This window comes from Diprion similis, chromosome 3 (genome assembly GCF_021155765.1).
Source record: "Diprion similis isolate iyDipSimi1 chromosome 3, iyDipSimi1.1, whole genome shotgun sequence".
NCBI classification, from domain to species: Eukaryota; Metazoa; Arthropoda; class Insecta; order Hymenoptera; family Diprionidae; genus Diprion; species Diprion similis.
In genome coordinates, this window is record NC_060107.1 from 8,213,687 (window position 1) to 8,235,160 (window position 21,474).

A 21,474-nucleotide genomic window follows, 5' to 3' on the forward strand; every position below is an offset into this window, starting at 1 on the left:
TACCAAATGCGGTGAATTCATCTGCCGCAATTTAATCCCGTAAACGCTTTCTAATCAAACATGAAAATGAAGCTATCAGGTCAACAACTGAAACGGTATATTCGTTTGGCGTATGTATTATCGTGCGTAACGAAACGATTATTCCAGCATTTTTGGCTTGGATCAAATTGAATTTAATTATTCATAACTGCTTACCGTGTAGATTGATAAATTTCCTATACCCTTTTTACAGCGTCCACTTCAGTTTTGTTTCAATTTGTACCAAGTTTGGACGAGCGGTGGGTCACGTTGCCCTCCCTGTTCATTCGTATTCCCGCCACAGTTACTGATTTGATTAGCCACAGTGCTAAGAAGTCATCGACGATGGAAGAGGCATAGAAAAGATACGCGTTATCGATATTAAGCCCGATATAAATTACTGTGAATAATTTTCAAATGTGTGACGTAAATATCAGTGAGAAATTGATTAAACCCTGTTTCAAAGTAGTGAAAAGATTAGAGAAAGTAACCAGAATTCATTGTACCGGATGTGTGCGGCGGGGTGGATACAGAGAAATATGTCGCGATGCGCGCGTCGCAGGAAATTGCGCGCGCATATCGTTTTCGTGAACGAGTACACCTCGAATATTTGGATGATGAAATGAAAATGATGGCTAAATCGATGAAAAATAATCTTGATTCATTATGAATTCCCGATAAATGCAAACCGATTCAGTATCTCGCTGCTTTATACCCATCATTGTATCCCGAATGGGGATAAATTTATCGTCAGGGTTGTGACGAGCGTGGAAGGCGAGGTCCGCCATGACAGTAGTCGTATTTTCTCTAAACTGCAACAACAATTATTCTCCCGTGTATTTTTGTAAAATTATCGAGGTTCCAGACCCGGTTCATACCCTATTCGGCACTCATACTGCCCCGGGTTTTTCCTAGTTTCATTCGGTGATATTTGTCGACGCGGTAGTCGCGGTGCGTGGCCATTATCGAGGGATTTGCTTGTGGGTACCTGTGGCGAGGTGAGGTGTTGGAGAGGCGTCCCCCCTCGCGTCGGGACGCACGTCCCCGGCCTCGACGACCGAGATGCCAGCCCCGCCAACAACAGCAAACACGTGAGTGCCTCCTGACAACCCCCCTTAATCCCTTACAACCAGGACGTCAATCCTCCCAGCTTCGGGACGGCCGTTTTCATTTATCCGAGCATTATTCTTACCCGCGATAAACCTCCATTTTGTTACGTTCGCAGTCCCGTTTGGAAATTGACGCGTCATGCGGTCACCCAGAAGATGGGCACATACTTATGTATATCCTGCAATACGTACACGCGCGTATGCATACTTGATTGCTCTTATCATTATTTCAACTCCTTTTTTCAGGGTATTACGTATTTATCAACACATCCGATGTCACACTTTATCCCCTTTATCTATCAGACTCTTCTCCCGTTATCCACAATCCATCCAACGGCTGCATCCCTGCTGCAGTTTCTCCTCACGTTTTTTTCTCGTCTTTTCGCTCTTATTTTCTTCTCACTGTACTTAGTTTCAACTCGGAGTTAAGTTATAATAGTCACGGCCTGTGCAGACTCGGAAATAATAGAGTTATCGAACTCGTCTCCGTTTGCCTTGATTATTTTCTATTCTTTTCTCATTTTCGCCCCAACTCGCGACTATTCTCTTCTTAGTGTTAAGACTAGTTTATAATAAATTTTTCTCTCCTCTCCTAGTTGCAAGTTTCAACTAAATTTTAGGTCATTTTTTTTCCTCATACGTTCATTGGCAGATATCAGAGTCAAACGATAGCCACACATATTGCACAAAGAGATGTATTGTTATCTTGAGAGCTCAGATCTTATTCGATATTTATAGTTTAATCGGTGGAAGATCTTTGAAACTTCATTGAAATTACATTCCCAGTAACAGGAACTCTTTCTCACTTGATTTATCTCGACATGATGCTGTTTCTTGTTAATTCTTAATAGATTGTCATCTAAGCTACTGAATGCAATGTACACAAGATTCATTGGATACATTCATATACAGGGAAAAAATCGTGAGTTTAAAGAATGTAGTGTTTTTAGTATCGCACAAAAAGAGCGCCCCAGAGAGACACTGCGTCCAATTACTTCTTAGTTATCCCTTCCGAGAATATCTTCCATGATCTGACACGAGGCTGAAATCAGTAACGTCAGCCTAACAAAACATTGGTGGAAAAATGATCACTATTTTGCAATTTTGTAGTGAAATTGAAGTGGTCGAGTTTTCAAAATAAGAATTTCCTTTGCCTTGTGATAATGTTACTAATTTTAACCTCACGAGCTGACTTGATACTCTTGTCTCACTTGTGTTCACGAAATCACATTTTTTCTTTCCATTATCTGTTACTTCCGGATCAAGTGCAAGCTTCTTCTTTGAACTTGAGCTTTCTTTCAGCATCTTCCCGATGTTAGAAACAGTTGATAAATACTTTGAACTGTGTATTTCTTGAAGCAAAACAATTTATATGGACAATTTTATTGATGCGGAAGAAAGTTATAAATTACTCGCATCGTGATGCGGATAACATACGAGTGATATTTTGTTTATTTTTGAACCTCTAACACGAATGAATTTTTTTTTAGGTCAAGGAACGATGAGCTACAGATGACGATTGTCAACAATCCTCATTGAACGAAGATGAACGGGGAGCAGCATGCACTGCCAGCGACTACGCAGGGGCAGCAAGAGGTAAGAAAGTATTCTTAGCTTTATTACGAGGCTGTATTCCAATTGAAAAATGTGCGACAAAGAAATGTCTTGAAGATAAAATCGCTTCTGCAATATGTCGTAAAGCATTAGATCTATCTTGATAAGTATCAATTTGAAAAATTACAATTCTATGAAAATCTCGACCGCATCCTGCTGCACCGTGCATAGCTTAGTTGTGAGAATGTGTTATTATTACTTTCCAAAATATCTCAACGTTGATAATTTTTTTATTTTAATTTCTCTTTGTTATCGTTGTGTTAGTGTATCTTAGCATTGCCTGCAAAACATACTTTCTATCCGTATATCGTACGAGCTCTTGAGGTCGATCAATGCAACTTTCCACCAGAGTTCATCACGGAAAATGCGCATCGTATGTATGAAACTCCATTTCTTCTCACACGAAACACGGAATCGTCGCCTGCGGCATGCATGTTACAGAACTAAGTGTTATGAACCATTAACTTGACCTAGAGTAAACAGAAATCAAAGTTAGAAGTCAGCTTCTATGGTTGAAAATAGAATGATGGCACACTGGTATCAGTTGGAAAACAGCCTTGAGGCATGCCTCTGCATGCGAAATTGATGTCGTACAAAATGTTTGAATGTGTATCGGTAGGAAGTAAACGTGGGTCAAAGTGGTCGCCCTTCGTATCCAAGTGGATTGACCACTGGCTCTGGTCTTGGGAACGTAGGAAGTATTCCCCATTCGTCGGCAGATCTGCGCGTAGGTACAGCCGTAGCCTTAGCCTCTTCGGTAGCTAAATATTGGGTCCTGACCAATCTCTTTCCTGGGGCACCGCTTCCTCAGGTTTCGGTATATCACCACGCCCACCATAATTCCTCGCATCGAACCGCCGCTGGAGACACGGCAAATAAAGAATCAGCATCTGCGTTATCTCAAGAAATGGCATTGGCTCAGAACTCTCATCAGCAAGCATCTACTTCGCATCATCATCAGCAAACTTCGGTTAATACCAACAATCAACATAACTCCCTGCACCCAAATGCACAGGTTCGTTTTCTATAAACGACAGGCGCAAGTACGCTTACACAGTAGCTATTATTATACGTATTCATGTTTTTTTTTTTTTTTTTTTTTTTTTTTTGGTTGTTTCCATGTTTAAAAATAGTATGCTGCTTGAGTAGAGAGATTCATGTTTTTTTTCACAAACTTCCACATTTTCAAAATTTCACATTTTTCACGTAGAAAAGTAATTTTAGCTATTTTTATTATTGCAACTTCTGTTAATCTCATTTTTCTCCTGCCACGGTAACGGTAATTTTATTTTGTGATTTTTTTTTGTTTTTCTACCTCGTTTCAAGACCTGTCACCATTTATTTTTCTGCAACAACTAGTATGGCAAATGTTGTTCTCAATAAATGGTACAAACGAAAGTATTATGCGAATCAAGAATAGAATAATTTTTTGTTCCTAAACGAGTAGAAGAATCACAAAATGCGATGTAAATTTTTAAGCTTTTAATTGCAACGCAATAACGATGGAGCTATCAAGTGAAGAGGTGAATTATTTATTGTTTGTTATTATCAATTAACTTTGGTGTCATAATCGCTTGTCTGCAGACGATGATTAAATGCTAGTATCATCAAGCATTGTGCAGCATTATCCACCCAATTTGTATTGTTTCAAATTCCCTTCTCAAAGTAAAGATTATTGAATTATTTTCAACAGATTCCAGTATCGCTGCCTGGTCTCAGTTTAGACGGTACCCATATAACCCCAAGTGTCAGCCATTTGCATGCGGCACATGCACAAATGCAGCAACAAATGCAGTCCCAGCAGCAATTGCATCAGCAGCAACAGCAGCAGCAACAACAACAGCAGCAGCAGCAGCAACAACAGCAGCAACAACAGCAGCAACAACAACAACAACAGCAGCAGCAATCACATCATCAAATGCAAAATCATCAGACTAGTCAAAATAGTGGGCACAGTCCGCCAAACCAGCCAAGTAATCAACGGGATGAAAATAAAGTGAAAGATGAAGGTGGAAGTTGTACTACTGAGAGATGCAGTGATAATCAAGTACACTGTCAGGTTCAGTGCGACCTCCAGTTGCAACCACAGGCACAAGCCGACATGCAACAGAATTTAATGCAGCAACAGCAGCAGCAGCAGCAACAACAACAACAACAACAACAACAACAGCAGCAGCAGCAACAAATTGGGGTCAATATAGGAGGAAATAGTTCTGCAGATGGTGCAAATCAGAACAATTCTGACGGTATGAAAACTGAGAAAGAAAAGGAAATGCGTCAGCACAGTATGGCACAGTAAGCATAACAGTGATCATTTTTTTACAATTGATATCCAGATTAATAAAAAAAAAACGTGTTAAAATAAAGCGAACACCCAGGTTAATTGTTTTTGCTACAGCATGGCAGTATTTTTCAAACAATTTGAGCGTACGTTTATATTTCAGGGCCTAGTTTTGATTAATTCTTTCTTCAGATTCCAGTTACCTGATCTGAAACCTGGAGGACATATGATGGATGTAAGAACAGCCGATGGTTCAGTAGTCAAAATAAGTGCTGGTAGCGAACAGGATCTTGCGAAGACACTGGGCGTTGAGATGGTACAGAATATGTACAAGGTAGGGATATTACGTCGTTAAAAGTTATCAGAATAAAAATGAGTATAATACAGTAATTGTGGATTTTCTTCATTAATGTGATTCAAATTACTTCTCGCATACTTACTTCCATGTTTTATTCACTCTGATTCTAGGTCAACGTCGAGGATATAAATCAACTTTTGGCATACCACGAAGTTTTCGGTAAACTACAGAGTGAAATAGCTGCTGGAACAACATTGGTAGGTGGTACTGTACCGACCCAAACAGTAACTACAATACAAAACGGCACTCCGATCGTGCAACAGGTTCAGTTGAATAAATTTGATATAAAAACAAGTGACGGAGAAGCAACCCCGGGACCAAGCGCATCTCCTGTCTCCGTTGGTAGTCACGCCTGCGAAGTATGTGGAAAAATATTTCAATTTCGCTATCAACTTATTGTACATCGGAGATATCATACGGAGCGCAAGCCGTTTACATGTCAGGTAATCCATTGTTCTGTTTTAACACTGCAATAGTGAATTAATAGTTTCTACTAACGCTTTACACTCCCGATAAAATGACTAAAACAATCTTCTGTACTTGCTCCAGGTTTGTGGTAAAGCGTTTACCAATGCCAATGACCTCACACGCCATGGTAAATGCCATCTTGGAGGTTCCATGTTCACCTGCGCGGTCTGTTTTCACGTATTTGCTAACGCCCCATCACTGGAACGACACATGAAGAGACATGCTACTGACAAACCTTACAATTGTACCGTTTGTGGAAAAAGTTTCGCCAGGAAGGAACACTTGGACAACCACACTCGATGTCACACAGGCGAAACGCCTTATAGGTGCGTTTATTGTGTATCTTTTCACAACCCTTGATTTATTTTCATTACAATTAGTAGTTCTTAAGTTCATTGGAATCAAGTTCAGATGTGCCGACGTTTAAAAGTTGCTTGTTCATTTATTGTAAATAGAAAAATTAACCTCTTATTTTATCTATTTCCAGATGTCAGTATTGCGCTAAGACGTTCACCAGGAAGGAGCACATGGTTAATCACGTTCGCAAACATACCGGTGAGACACCACATCGATGTGACATATGCAAGAAGAGTTTTACAAGAAAAGAGCATTTTATGAACCACGTTATGTGGCATACAGGGGAAACTCCTCATCACTGCCAGGTCTGTGGAAAGAAGTATACTCGCAAGGAGCATCTCGCCAATCACATGCGATCCCACACCAACGATACGCCCTTTCGCTGTGAAATTTGTGGTGAGTAAACCACCCATGTTTAAGAATCACATATCCCTCAGGAAATTCCACGGAAAGAACTACAAATAGTTCAATATTCACAACTACCTTGTCAATATGCTCATTTGTAATTTTTCAAACTTCTGCAAACCAAACCCCCAAAGTTTTCTACAAAGGTTTCCAGTAATTGCAGTAGGTTGATGTCACTGGACTGTGAATAAAATTTCATATAAGTATTCGTTTACTTACATAATTTTCAAAGCAGTAACATCGAATTACATATCGCTTACAATTTTTCAAAAGTTTTTTTTAAGTCACTCAATGTTTTATAAACGTGTCGGTTTTACGGAAATAATGTGACAAATTACCACGTTAATCATGCAAAAATTCAGCAAAAATCAGGATATATTGACTAGGCATGGGCAATACATCGTCTAAAAATCTAATCTCAGAATGAAGGCATTTGAGGATCAAAAATTCATTCTAACTTTTCATCTGCTAACATTCGTCCTCTGAATAGCAAAGAGAAATTTTTGTGGTAAAAAAACATTACATCTTTGTTCACCGATTTAAACTTGAATAAGGCAATGAGTAATTAATCAACAAACGTAAGCACTATTGATCTTAAAGCTGAACAAATACACTGCGAGAACGTTACACTGCTTGTGATACAAGCCGGAAATTAGGTATTTAAATCGGCTTGCTAATCGTTGTACAAACGGTTCAGCAAGTAAGATGTTTTCGTTGATATTCGCAAAATATTCTTCTCGAGTATCATGAGGCTGTATTTTTGGTCTTGAACGGTATCAAAGATGCACAATTCTGCATTGTCATCGTTGCAGCATAAGCATTGATGAAACTTTTTGTGTTTCTGTTATGTTGAGAAGGGTTGAAACAAAACCTTTGCAATTTTCGCGGCTTACATTTCGGCAAAGCATCGCTACGTGTTAGTGTGAATCAAATAAATTCTACCTCAGGCTTTCAATATCGTGTAGTAAAAGAGAAAGAAAAAAAAATTCAAATCAAGTTATCATAAGCAGGTGATGCATTACGCGTGTCCATAATACCCTGAGATAATGATACGGAAGAAAGGGTGAAGACAGAAAAACGCGGTGAATTCCGCCAGCGTTTATTACGTTGAAAAATCTACGGGCGTTAATGTATCCGAAAAATGAAACCTTATGATAAGTCTAGATGTAATATCTTTTTCGTACCACAATAATGATTAGAAATATATGTATCGCGGCAGTTGATAATTATTAGCGGCACGTATAAGCCTTCATATTTATATACAACAGATGTAAATATTTTACGTCTAGTGCGCATGCTAAGTGAATATATAGTTTCATTTCCTTCCCGTCAAAGTTATCGAAAAACGGAAAAATAATATCCGCGAGAATTGATCGCGCATGGCTTCAACCGCGGCGATAGTCGCGCGCATTTCTTTCGCGTCGCCGACCCTTTATTCCATAACCTTAGGGATCAGTGACTTCAGTACCTTAAATTCTTACCAGTATATTTATATTTTTTTTATTCTACATCTATTTCGGTTAAATTGGAATGGCATGACTTGTTATTTCGTAAATATCAGTGGTTCGTATTTTACTCTACTGATCTATTTTTACGTTATTATAGATCATACAGCAAGTCTCTCAAATATCATTTTATATATCAACACATTGAAGAAGAAAAAAATTCGATAACGAATTCGGCTGGATAATAAAACGTATTGCTTCCGCACTATTTCTTCTTCTTTATCTACTTTTTTTTTTTTTTTTTTTTTTTTTTTTCCATTCTTTAAGGCTTGATAGGAAATTCTCAATCATCGTTTTATCAAGTGTGCTTCATTCGAAACGCGAAATTGTATTGAGTAATTATCAAATATTCAAATTATCCATAGTGAAGAATAATTATCTTTTTTTTTTTTGTTACTTTACAAAAAATTTTCAGAAAAGATTACGTGGGTTAATTTATGTACAATCGTGGAAAAAACTTCAGTAATAACAAGCCTCCAGTGAAATCGCAGGAAACCAATTTTAAATTTGTTTTCACCTACCGTTTTGAAATTTTCTTTCATTTTTCAACTTCGATATTTTTACATTATAAATTTATTGATTTGGTAAAATAATGAAACGAATCAGAAGCTTTCAAGCCCAAGTTATTATCAAATTTTTGATGATATTTTTAATTCATTTTCGACCTTTCCACTGAGTGAGATTCTAAAAGGGATTCTGATAATTTTTTGGGAACAGATCACTGGAAATTGGTTAATTACCATTTTTTTCCATTTTTTTCCTTACAAATTAACTGTCACGAGAAATAATTTCACCAATGTTTTCCACCATAGATGTATGGATATAAATAATGAATTTATTTGAAGCTATTCTAAAGAAAAAAAATTCAAATTTCGAAGACAAATCTTCGAAGCCACAAAGTTGGAAATTTAGCAAACCTGATATTCTGAGAGATGTTTGTATATTAAAGTTGAAAAAGTTTTAGGGAGTTTTCAAACCAAAGATAAGTGCAAAGACTAAATTGCAAAGAGTAAACCACTACGGATTTAATTTTATTTTCTATATCTATTTCAATATGCAACCAGGTAAGTCGTTCACACGGAAGGAGCACTTCACGAACCACATAATGTGGCATACCGGCGAGACACCGCATCGCTGTGATTTCTGCTCAAAGACGTTCACTCGGAAGGAGCACCTCTTGAACCACGTTCGCCAGCACACGGGTGAGTCCCCACACCGATGCGGCTTCTGCTCCAAATCGTTCACCAGAAAGGAACACCTTGTTAATCACATCCGCCAACACACAGGTGAGAGCGGTTGGCAGATGTTCACTTCACGGGCAACTAATTACTATCGTTCGTAATAATGGTTACCCATCGTTATCTTACAGTATTCAGTCAAAATACCTTTCATGCTTCGAATTTTATCTTTCTAACCCTTTTAGCAGTGTATTTTATAATCCGTGTTGAAGATTCTTACATCTACAATGGCTTAGAGCATTTTTGAGTAATATTTCAAACATTTTTTCCACAATACGCCATTTTGTTCTCCATTTAATATTGTGGAAACACTTTGTTACGTTCTGTAATAATAGGTGAGAAATTCATGCGATTGAAATTCAAGAAGTGAATTTATTGTTTACTTTTAACCTTTTGTAGTGAATTGAATCTTCAAATTATTTTTCACAACTAGTAAAAGGATCAGTAATTCCATCTTATCTATTCTATGATTCTGTGTAATTTGACAGATTGATTGAGGGTTGAACTGCTCCTGAATTGAATAAGGGTGATAAAAGAAAATAACTTATTACTGTATATAAGTACAAACCGTTTTGCGATTGGCAATAGTAGAGAGTGGATGCCCGTCAAGTTCTACCAATTGAGCTGTTTTCAAAATATTTGAAAACGTGATTTCAATTCTAGGATTAACGTAAGAATATTTTAGATGCGTTCGTTCTCTATCTTAATAACTGCTGATAAAAATAATTTGCATAGAAAAAGTTTTATCAGGTTGAATTGAATGTACGAATGGTTTCTTGAATCAATAATGCCATCCCAGTAAGAAGGATATATTTTGAAATAATGGATCTTTTTATTACTGTTTCATTCTGCCATACACACCGCTCTCATGAATTTCTGTTCTTTTCCTTAATCTGACAGTCGATTTTTGACTAGTCGAATTGCTAGCTTCTCTCTCTACAAAAGATCCGATACCCCGTTTAACAGTTTTGTTGAGAAATAAAACATTCCCACTGAATAAGAAAATGAATTTGAAATATTTTTTGCTCTCGTTAACGATGAAAACTACCACAAATTATCTCAGTTGTAATAATATGGGTGAATGTATAGAATTGTCATTGAGCTTACTTCACTTTCGAAACCAGTAATCTCTTCAGGGTATAACAAGACAACTAGACTTTGAGATTATATTTTCAACTAATTTTATGCTTGCAGGGGAGACGCCATTCCGCTGCCAGTACTGCCCGAAGGCGTTCACTCGTAAGGATCACTTGGTTAATCACGTCAGGCAGCACACGGGTGAGTCACCGCACAAGTGCCAGTATTGCACCAAATCGTTCACGCGGAAGGAACATTTGACCAATCACGTGCGTCAACACACAGGCGAATCGCCACACCGATGTCACTTCTGCTCGAAGTCGTTTACTCGAAAGGAGCACCTGACCAATCACGTTCGTATCCATACTGGGGAATCGCCACACAGATGCGAGTTCTGCCAGAGGACCTTTACTAGGAAAGAACATCTTAACAATCATCTTCGCCAACATACCGGCGAATCGTCACATTGCTGCAACGTATGCTCCAAACCATTCACCAGAAAAGTAAGTCTTTTTCCCCTCTCTAATTTTTTTCAAACATCCTTCATTCTTTTATCATTTATTACTGTGTTTTTTGTTCTGATTTCAACTCCGTAGAAGTTTAACGAAGTATAACATTTCTAAACATTGAATCGCTCTCTAACGTCTCTTCTTCTTTCTCTACTTTATTCCTACTAGGAACATCTTGTGAATCACATGAGATGTCATACAGGCGAACGTCCGTTCGTTTGCACCGAATGCGGCAAAAGCTTCCCTCTTAAAGGAAATCTCTTGTTCCACATGCGATCCCACAACAAAGGCAGCAACGCGGAAAGACCGTTCAGATGCGATCTGTGCCCGAAAGATTTTATGTGCAAAGGACACTTGGTGTCCCATAGACGCTCTCATTCGGACGAAAGACCGCACAGCTGCCCGGATTGTGGAAAAACGTTTGTTGAAAAAGGAAATATGTTGAGGCATCTCAGAAAACATGCAGCTGAGGGACCGCCGACACAAGTCAGCACACCTTCGGCTATTCCTCAACCAGGAGTTCTCCCTATTCCTACAGCTGCTGTTTTAGTTGGGCATCCGTTGGCTCCACCAGCTCCACCGGTTGTGCCCCAACATACCGTCGTTGTGCCGACACCACCTGGAGTGTTAACGTCGTATTAATGAAATCGCGAACGATTATTAACGTTTTATTAACACAGTGGATATATGTGACATAAATTAGTGTTAACTAATTATATATACATACATATATAATACATACATATATATATACATATTATAAATAGTCGCTTGGCGTGAAATCTTTGACCCCTTTCTTCTTTTTCTTTTTTGTCAATTCATTGAATTCTTATACTTCGTATTTAACCATCATGTGTATACAAAAAGAATTTTGGCACATTGATTATTACTCTAAAAAAAGAAATGATTTTAAAGTCGTTACCAAGGCGGCTATAGACGGTGGGCAATTTCATGTTTAGTGAGTTGATAGTGTCACTGAGTGATTGGTATTCAAATTTAATACTTTTAATCTCGAAGTGAACAGCGTACATGATTAACACAATATCATTGAACTGACGTTAAGGGAAATTTTTATAATACCTGAATTATCCGACTTAAATCTACAGTTCAAGAATGCGAGCGCTTTGTACTTGGCTCGCAAATTTTAGAACATGTTGAATATCCTTGAGTTATGTATATAAATCTAATCTGTCTGTTGAAAGATGTGCAACTTAGCGATTGCGATATTAATAAAGTAGAAATGTTGTAAGATCTCGCACATTTTAATGAAAACATGAATTTCGTATTCCTCTGAATTGACTAATTTCACCTAAAATATTATAGTACGCTTTTACAACATGTTCTGAAAAAGAAAGTCGTCAAAAAATTACGCGACTGACTAGCCAACTAAACTGTGATAGTCTCTTGTATCGAAAATCAGCAAGTTCCCAAAAACTTGTACGATAATTTTGTGACAAGGTGGCAATAACTGGTCTTTAAAATATCTGTAAGCGCTCGCATCGGTTACTTTACTAAACACGTTCATCACACCGTACTACAGTGGAACCTCGATTATCCGAATTAATTGGCACCGGGCCTAGATCAGAAAATTGAAAGCATAATCGAAAAGAAATTTTTATCTTAGGGGATAACATATACAAAACAAATAAATGTTCGCGCTACGAGGAGCAAATAAAAATTATTGGTAGCAGTATCGTACAAACGGTCTAACATTAAAAGACGGAAAACGCACTTGTACATGCTCGAACACGTACGGTTTCCGCAAAATTGCAGCTAGTAACAATGTATATTTCGTGCTAAAAATGTATTTTTTGAGTCAACGTTCGGGTAAGTGAAAGTTTGGATAAGTTAAGTCGTGGTTCGGTTAAAAGATTTGGATAATCAAGGTTCTACTGTAGTTATACTCTGTCAAATAAAAATCTTAACTATTAATTCAGCGATTTCTGGTTGGAATTTGCCATCACCGTTACTCTCTTGGTCAGCATAACACTAATGATGTTGGCAAAGATTGCGCCACATCAACGTGTAGCAACCTCAATATATACTCCATTATCAATTGCAATGTAACAAGATCAACGTATAATTATTCCCAAAGAAATTAAATTGCAGCTAGTATTTTCAAGTTTATACCAAAACAAAAATACAAAAGACAAAAATAAAATCTACAGAGTCAAGTTAGTTCGCAAAAAATATGAAGAGCGTACAGAGCGTGGGGGGTAAGTCAAGGCAGTAAGCAAAAGAAAAATAATGAAAGTGAACTGATTTTAGTACTTTTACAAAAAAAAGAAAAGAAATGAAAACATAATAAGGGTATATATCATTGTAAATAATGATAAGAGTTTAATTTTACTTTTATTCTTTTTACTTGGTTTATTTACGTTTTAGTTTTTTCTCTTCTTCGTAAATATAAAAATGTACTACCATTTCGATTTTAACCCGTTCGGAATTTACATTCTGCTTCATAAATTGTAGATTTATTTTTTTGTGTCATCATATAATTTACACTCGGATCTTTGAAATTGATAGATTATTAGGTAGTCGATGACAATTCTTTTAGTTTTATTACAAATAGGTGGTTGGAATCTGTAAAATTCGAAGCAACCTGTTCGACAGCACAGAGCAACTATCTAATCTACTGATTATCCCCTTTGATTCTCTATTTTCGATTTTTGTTTCGTTAATTAAATTATTTTTTAATATATCGTGTATACACACATGTATATTCATTGGTAGCGCTGCAGAGATCTAGATATGGTATTAACACAAGAGAGAGAGAGACACACATAAGTTTTTAACAAATTAAGTGTAAATTTAATCTGTATGGATTTGTTGAATATTCTTGTCTTTCTTATACATATTATATATATGTATGTACTATCTAATACTTGAGATTCTGGAATGAAATTCATAATACCATCTTAACAAGGTTACAAAATGAAAAGAAAAGATTTAAAAAATTTATATTAAATATAATGGTAATTAAGAACCAGCTTCTTCCCGTACATCTGTAGTTTAAGCAAGATAGAAGTTTTCTTGAGTGCAATATGCTTTTTACCCAGCGAAATATCTAAGCTGCTCTTGCAAACCTAGGTATTACGTTGGTATTTGAGACCATTGTCAATAAAGTGTTGGAACTTCTTTGTTGAAGCAAAGAAAACACGTTCACTTTCATCATTGTATAAGTATACATTTGTATAGGTCCATATAAATACACACACACACACATATATATATATATATATATATATATATATATATATATATATATATATATATATATGTAAATTAATGTATACATGTATGCATTGATATCTAATTACATTATGAGTTTTGTCGGAAAGTTATATACATGAGGGAAACAGAAACAAAACTACATTTTTCTCGTGTTCTAAAGAATAGGAGAGTATGGCCATTCTATCGGCGTGAATCATCAATAGAGCTCTTATTATACTAATTTTAGCTATTACCAATTTATTTTAGTATTTGACAAAATAGCACTACTAATAGAGACCGTAAGGTCATGTATTTCGTGTTTAGTGAGTAGGATTTAAAAAGAATGGAAGAAAAAAACCACATGAAATATACTTAATATTATTATACATAGTAAAATCAATTTATATCAATCCAATTCGGTATGATGTACGGAAAAACATGGAAGGTTTTATTTTCTGCAAGCACAAAAAAAAAAAAAAAATTGAGAAAAAGTGCGTGACATGGCAAATCATGATTTATAAACACCCTTTTAGCACTCTAGATCCACAATAATAATAATAGTAATAATAATAATAATAATAACTAACTAACAATAATAATGAATGCTACTAAATTCCTTCGACTAGTTATATCTATAATGCATTATTATTATCTAAAGTACTAAATGTTTTGAAACAATATTATGTGAATGAGTGGAAGAAGTTATATTACATAGACTATAGACTTTCATTATATTCTCAGAATTATATATATATAAATAATGATTATATATTATATAAATATGAAAAGTAATGAGGAATAAATAGAGATAATGTTTGTATGAATTAATATTATTATTATTAAATGTTGAAAGGAAAAGAAAAAAGATTAATTATGAATTGGTTTATGCTTTTCATGAAGAGGTTTATGCTAAGGGCTTGTTTCTAGAAGAAAATTCATACGACGAGCAAATTCGAATTTTGATAGACCTCATTTTCCGTGAACCGAAACAATCTTCATTATATGAAAAATAATGCACAAGAATTATATAGTATAGCATTACTTTATCATTATTATAAAAACTATACTTATATATATATATATTACTGTATAGCCAGTCAACCGTTCACGATAGCATAACAGATGATCTGTACTTCAATTCATTATTATCCTCTTTTACTACATAAAGTAATAAAAATAAGTATAAATTTCGGTCCACGGTGAAGAACGGTGATGGAAAGGTTTATTAAGAAGTGGTTTATTTTTAGATAGAAAGAAAATATGTATAGAATTTTATTATGCACCATTGTAATATTATGTATCCCAGTTGTGAAACGAAATACACTGGTGTTATGTTAAATGTGAGACAACATGTGTTATTTAAACAAAAATATCTTATCCGTTTTAGTATTTGCAATGATACAATAATTGATTTTGATTCATCTGTATAATTTATTTAAATATCTTATGCTTAAAAAGAAATGTGTTTCCCTCGTTTACAGTTAAGTTTCTCTATAAAAAAACGAATAACTGTAATTTTCTTGCAAAATTACGTTCACCGTTGTAATTCGTATTATATTCCGCGATGTAGTGAAACAATGCTCGACCGAAGGAAAAATAAGGTATCTATAATAAAACAAATTAGACAATTAATTTGCAAATATTTATATGTGCATACCAATGTATACCAACAGAATAGACGTTGGCATAGACTTATACGTTCGGGCTAATTTCAATTGAACGAATATTTCTAACCGAACTCGATTTTCTTTGAGCATTGAATAACCCAATAAGTTTTTTTCAAAAAAAAAAAAAAAAAAAAAAAAATGGAATGGTTATTACAAATTTCAAATTACGTCTTGTGCACAGGGCAACGGCAACTTCACGGTTAACAATTGCCGCGTTAGCCTCGCGCATGCGCGGTACGACAGGAATGAAGTTGGTTACAGGTGTGCGAAGAACGGCGCGAAGTGACGGAATCGTGTAAATCCGCGGTGTGAGAATAAGAGTACCTCCTATAAGAATAACTTATTTATTAGGTATATTATAATAACTGTTAGAGGTCACTTTAGATGTTGTGAATCCGAGTGTGTCTGTTTATATTTTGCTCTTGTGTACAATGTGTGTGTCGGTGTGTCACGTTATGTGTATCATTTGAATGCCCGAAGAGACGAATCGGGTGAAAAGAGGATTAGTGATCAGTGCGAGCGTGGACGTCTAGCGATAAAGTCGAGCGATAATTAACCCATTGATATTGTTGCTGAGCTTATTCTTTTGAACTTATGATTATTATAATTTATTTGCTCAGTTAATATTCTTTATTGTGTACCAACTAGATAAAGTCCAGCGATAATATCCCTTAATTCATAATTAACATGTTAATATTGTTGCTGAATCTATTATTATTATTATTATTATTATTACCGACATTTTTTTTTTTGTTCCGATAAGATTTCTTTCGTGTTTAACACAACTTATGTATTTGATATTATAAGAATAAGAATAACTTATTCTTACACCGTGTGTAAGTCTCAGTATTTGCTGTGGGCCTTGTAATTCGTCAAACACGTTCTTGCGGAAGTGAAATTTATCAATTAGTCTACGGCCCGGAGATAATTGAAATCTGGAAAATCATTGCGATTTAATTTGCAAATCATCAATTGACCATAGCAGAAATGGCTTATTAATCGTCACGATATTGTATTTGCGATCTTTACAATATACAACGTCAGATTTTATGGGTTTTATCGGCTTCCGCATGACGTTCTTGTCTGACCAAAGAATTGGTTCTTTTTTTTTTGTTTTTCTTTTTTATTCATCAATTTTGTCAACTAATCCGCGATAATCATACTATACCTTCCAAAAGGAAACTCGTTAGTAAATAATTGTAGGCTACAAGGCGAAAACTACGTGGTTAAAAGAATTTGGCATTTTCGATTCTGCACGTATTTGCATATTACTTATGACGGATTAAGCTCTGATCTGTCATTTCATATCTCATTTAAGAATTGTTTCCGTATTTCGAGTGCGTCAAGAGCTTCGAAGGCTTTAGCTTCTTTTAATTTAGCAACTTGCTTTTTTTATTAAATTAATTACAATGTGTGGCAGCATTGGCTGTGATTAAGAAACAATTAAAATGAAGTGGTCTTACTAATCGAAAGTGTTAAAGAAGTGGAATCAGTGAAATCGATCGTTTTGCTAAAAAATAGTTACGTTACGAAATGGATTTGCAGTTTGAGTGAATATTTTGTGTTATTTGTGACATGGTGCAATAAGTGCGGCTTCAGAATTTGACCTTTGAACAAGCGATGTGACGACGCCAGGATGAGTTTATGCAAGGACTGCATTCGGGCCATGGAGCAACGGATACGAGGTAATAAAAGTTGGCTTAAATACTCGTTACAACATTAAACATTATAGAAACTAGTTGAACAAGATTTTTTTTACACGAAAATCCAAATAATGAAACTTAAAACTGTGACTACTGTTCCATGCTAATTCAATTTGTAATTTCTTTTTTCAGTTGCGAGCAGAGACATTTGAGTAGCTGAAAAAATTACTCAACAACGTTGGTGAGTTCATGACTACAACTTTTTTTCTTCTTCAATCAGTAAATCCATTCTCGAAGTGGTTACTTACGTTTCGTAGTTTTGTTTCATTGCTCGTTCAACATTCGTCGATTCGTTCGTAAAATTTGTCTCTCTAATCGTCTGAATTTGTCGAATAACGCGTCTGATTGACCTGCAATACCTTCTTAGCGCTGGTTCTTATACGAATCTATCGCCAACTTCGATTAAGAAAGTACAAAAACCGCATTTCTTTTCAGTTCAGTAGATAACGAATGAATGGGGTTCTTCCAATTTAATCCTGCTTTTCATGCCTCAACTTGATTCTTCTCGGTTCTGAAAATAAAATTTTCAAACCGCAGTGAAAAGCATTTGATAATCCAATCTTGAAATATGACTAAAAACCTTGTCCAACTCTTAAGCTAATCATACTTTACTTTGGTTTAGCTATATTTCTTGCTTTTGGGTTATTGAACTGGTTTTTAATAACTGCATCAAAGAGAAAAATTCTTGATCGACGAAAATATCTGCTTTAATAGTTCTTGCCGAATAATTGAGTGATTCAGAAAAAAATTTATACATAGATATGCCTTTTTGTGTCTGAACAAAATTTTTAATTACTAAACTTTAGTGAATTATTTGAATTATTTCGTCTGGAATATATCGCGTGTTCGACAATGAACGTATGAAAATCTGTTTATTTAATGAATTTTGAAGATTCAACAAAAGTTAATATTTATCCAATTACCGACGGTGCCGCACTTTGCTCTCTCATATCGTTCGTTGATTTTTCTTTTACCGACCGTCAACCTTACATCATCTGCAAAACTCACATGATAAATCCAACCTAGCAACTATAGATCATTCATAGCTAGTCAGTGTCAGGTGGTGCTTTTCAACGGTAAATATCAGAACTATTTTTACCGCAAGTGTTAGAATTTAAAAATATGCAACATATCGCGAACGAGGCATAAAAAAGTAAAGAAAAAAAGAAATCAATATAGGTTGCAAAAAATTTTCGAAACTGTTATTCGTACGCTTCGAACTAGATTGTCTCGTTTTCAGACTGAAATATACGCGTGTAAAAAAAATCATCATTCATATCCGAGGAGAAAAATTAACTGTTCCGTCTAACCGTCAGTTGCCATAATCGGAAGCGCAAATTTTCAATGTCAACTTTCGAATGATTCAATCTTTGCGAGGAGGTGATAACCTAATTCTCAACTTCTCAAGGCGTCGACAAGTATTACCAAAGTATTAAACAAATGCTATTTACATCATACCTATGCGTCGTACGTCGATACCTATTTACGTGCGAAACATACTAATGTACAAGAAAAATAAAAAGCCTTTGCCGAATGATACATATTATCTCTAGATGTTATTGCACGTGTGTATACTTTCAATATACGCATATATACTTGCGTACATCATCACCGATGCTTATCCCGTGCCAGCGAAGGAAAATAACACTCGTTACACGCGCATCATTATACCCTATACATATGGTACATGCCCCTCTATAATCTACCTCGCGATATGCAATTTATTTTGGTGAAATTACGAACCGAATCGCAGTAGTTGTTGATATGTTGATCGTGAAAAAATTTTAGGGAAATTTTGCGATGATCTGGTATATGGAGAAGAATTTTTTTTTTTTTTGATGCAATTAAATATCTAGTACTCGTATATCACAATCGTTTTTTTCTTACTAATTTTTTTCATATACGTATTTATAATTTATACGTGCATAGAGAGCGTAAAAAAATATTTTCGAGCAAGTTATGAAATCAATTTTTATCCCACCATGACTCATCTGTTGATCGTACCAAAATGTTATTATTCGCGGTAGAAAAATTTCACGTAATATAATAACAATATGGCGGATAATTAGCAGCCTCTTTCAGGTAAAACAAAAAAAAAAAAAAAATAATCTAATTACGCATGGAAATTAGGAATGTGCAAAAATTGTACAATTTTTTTTTTTTATGAAATATGAATTCATGCAGCTTTCAATGTACAGAATGTTACGCGTTACTTCGGCAAAATAAAAATGCACAGATGATATACGACTCGTAAATTCTGCTAAAAAATACCACTTAATGTTTGCACAGAGACGTTATAAGAATACTTATATATTTACGTATATATATGTATACTTGTGCGTGTGTGTGTGGATATAATAGTATTTGTCGAGGAGCAGTTAGCGCTTATATACTCAACGTATAAATGACTAAGAAAATAAGAGCCGATTTAGCTCAATTACCGGCCAAGGAGATGGCATTCTGCGGTTACATTTCACGTATGCCTGCAGTGTGTTTGTTACGTGTCTAATACGTAACGCTGTCGCTGGTATTCAAGTATCTACCTTTTGCAGAATGGCCTCGATAAGATCTACCGGAGTAGCTGCGTTCTCTGGCTAACAATAAAATTTATTGTTAATCTTTCTCGTATACTTCGCTCGTCCAATGAGATTAGTTCTTTGAATGATCGACGGTATGTTTAATATGCTGTACTGTACACATACGGATACGATGATTAAAAACTATAAATTGCCAATCGGGTTAATTGGTAAGAGCAGGATCGAGTTAATTCGCTAAAAAATTATGTGTAGAAATTTAAATCCCTAAACGAAACCTATAGATGCGAAAATTTTAAAGATCCGAAAACGACAAAATACTATCTTTTTATAAACGTTGACTCAAAGGGTTAACCGTTAATATATGTAGGGAAGATTTTCGCTCAAGGAATTAAGAAATCTGTGCTTGAAAGGGGGTGAAAATAAGTGATAAGCGATTTAATATAAACTTTTTTGAAGAAATAACTTGAAAGAAGAATTCTTTCTTTTATAAAATTATTTATGTATTCCAAAGCTGCTGCTGGATGAACGATTGTGGTAAAAACACGAGTAGGAATAAAAAAAAAAAAAAAATAATAAAAAATACAAAAACTGCAGACATATTGTGAAATGAAAAATACAAGGACAATTGTTATACATAATATTTGAGTGCCGTGCAGAGGTCGTATTATGGCTCGTATGTAAACGAATTGAAAACGCGATGGTATCGGAAGATAATAATTTTACACCAACGTTTGTCCGATATTTGGACAGCCTTCTTCTCCTCCTTCTCTCAAACCGACTGCTAGCTGTCCAAGAGCCTTGACGCAATTAGCGCAAACAAAGGAATGGGAATTCGAAGAGACCAATGCATGACTGTCACACTAACACACCATGACCTATTCCTACCTAGACATGAGCTGGTGGAATTGTCGAGGATGATTTTAGTGCGCTGTGCCCTCATCAACAACACACTTACTTAAGAATCTAAGAGACGTACAGTCAGGTAAAAAAAAACAAAAAACACACTACACGCTGGGACACAAAAGAGGAAAAAGTTCCAATGAAGCTAGTCTACAAGTTATATCTAACTATAAAAAAGACTCCTCGATGTGAAACACGGATAAAAATGTTCAAACATTGAATTTCAACTGTAAACAACTCATGAAATTAAGCGGATATTTGTTTTTTCAACGTCTGACGCCTTTAAGAAAAAAATTACTCTCGAAATAATTTTTTTTTTTTTGCGAATTTCAATTGTACATGGAATATATTGTATATTCGTATTGGAATCGGAAAAACAAACAATGTGAATTTTTTAATCGAAAATAAAGAGTAAGATAACAAAAATTTGTCGAGTTATTGTTAGTAAAAAAATATTTTCTACCTGACAATGAAATTCAGTCTTTGTGACATTATTCTTATTCATCGGAGAGACT

At 35.3% G+C, this 21,474-nt stretch overlaps 1 protein-coding gene across 8 annotated transcripts; it reads left to right on the plus strand.

Annotated features, from left to right (window-relative positions):
• Positions 1–800: 800 nt before the first annotated feature.
• Positions 801–12,245, plus strand: LOC124416764 (zinc finger protein 271-like). 8 transcript variants are annotated; one of them, XM_046898081.1, is made up of 12 exons: positions 801–1,109; positions 2,618–2,723; positions 3,361–3,756; positions 4,435–5,036; positions 5,215–5,356; positions 5,491–5,823; positions 5,930–6,174; positions 6,336–6,601; positions 9,180–9,401; positions 10,548–10,631; positions 10,716–10,933; positions 11,108–12,245. In XM_046898081.1, the coding sequence occupies exons 2-12, from the start codon at positions 2,673–2,675 to the stop codon at positions 11,579–11,581; spliced, it is 3,033 nt and encodes a 1,010-aa protein (XP_046754037.1). In that variant the 5' UTR covers positions 801–1,109; positions 2,618–2,672; the 3' UTR covers positions 11,582–12,245. The 8 variants fall into 8 exon arrangements, with proteins under 8 accessions (XP_046754037.1, XP_046754039.1, XP_046754035.1 ...); XM_046898083.1 differs by having other exon boundaries at positions 9,180–9,317; XM_046898079.1 differs by having other exon boundaries at positions 3,361–3,468; positions 3,553–3,756; positions 10,548–10,933.
• Positions 12,246–21,474: the final 9,229 nt, after the last annotated feature.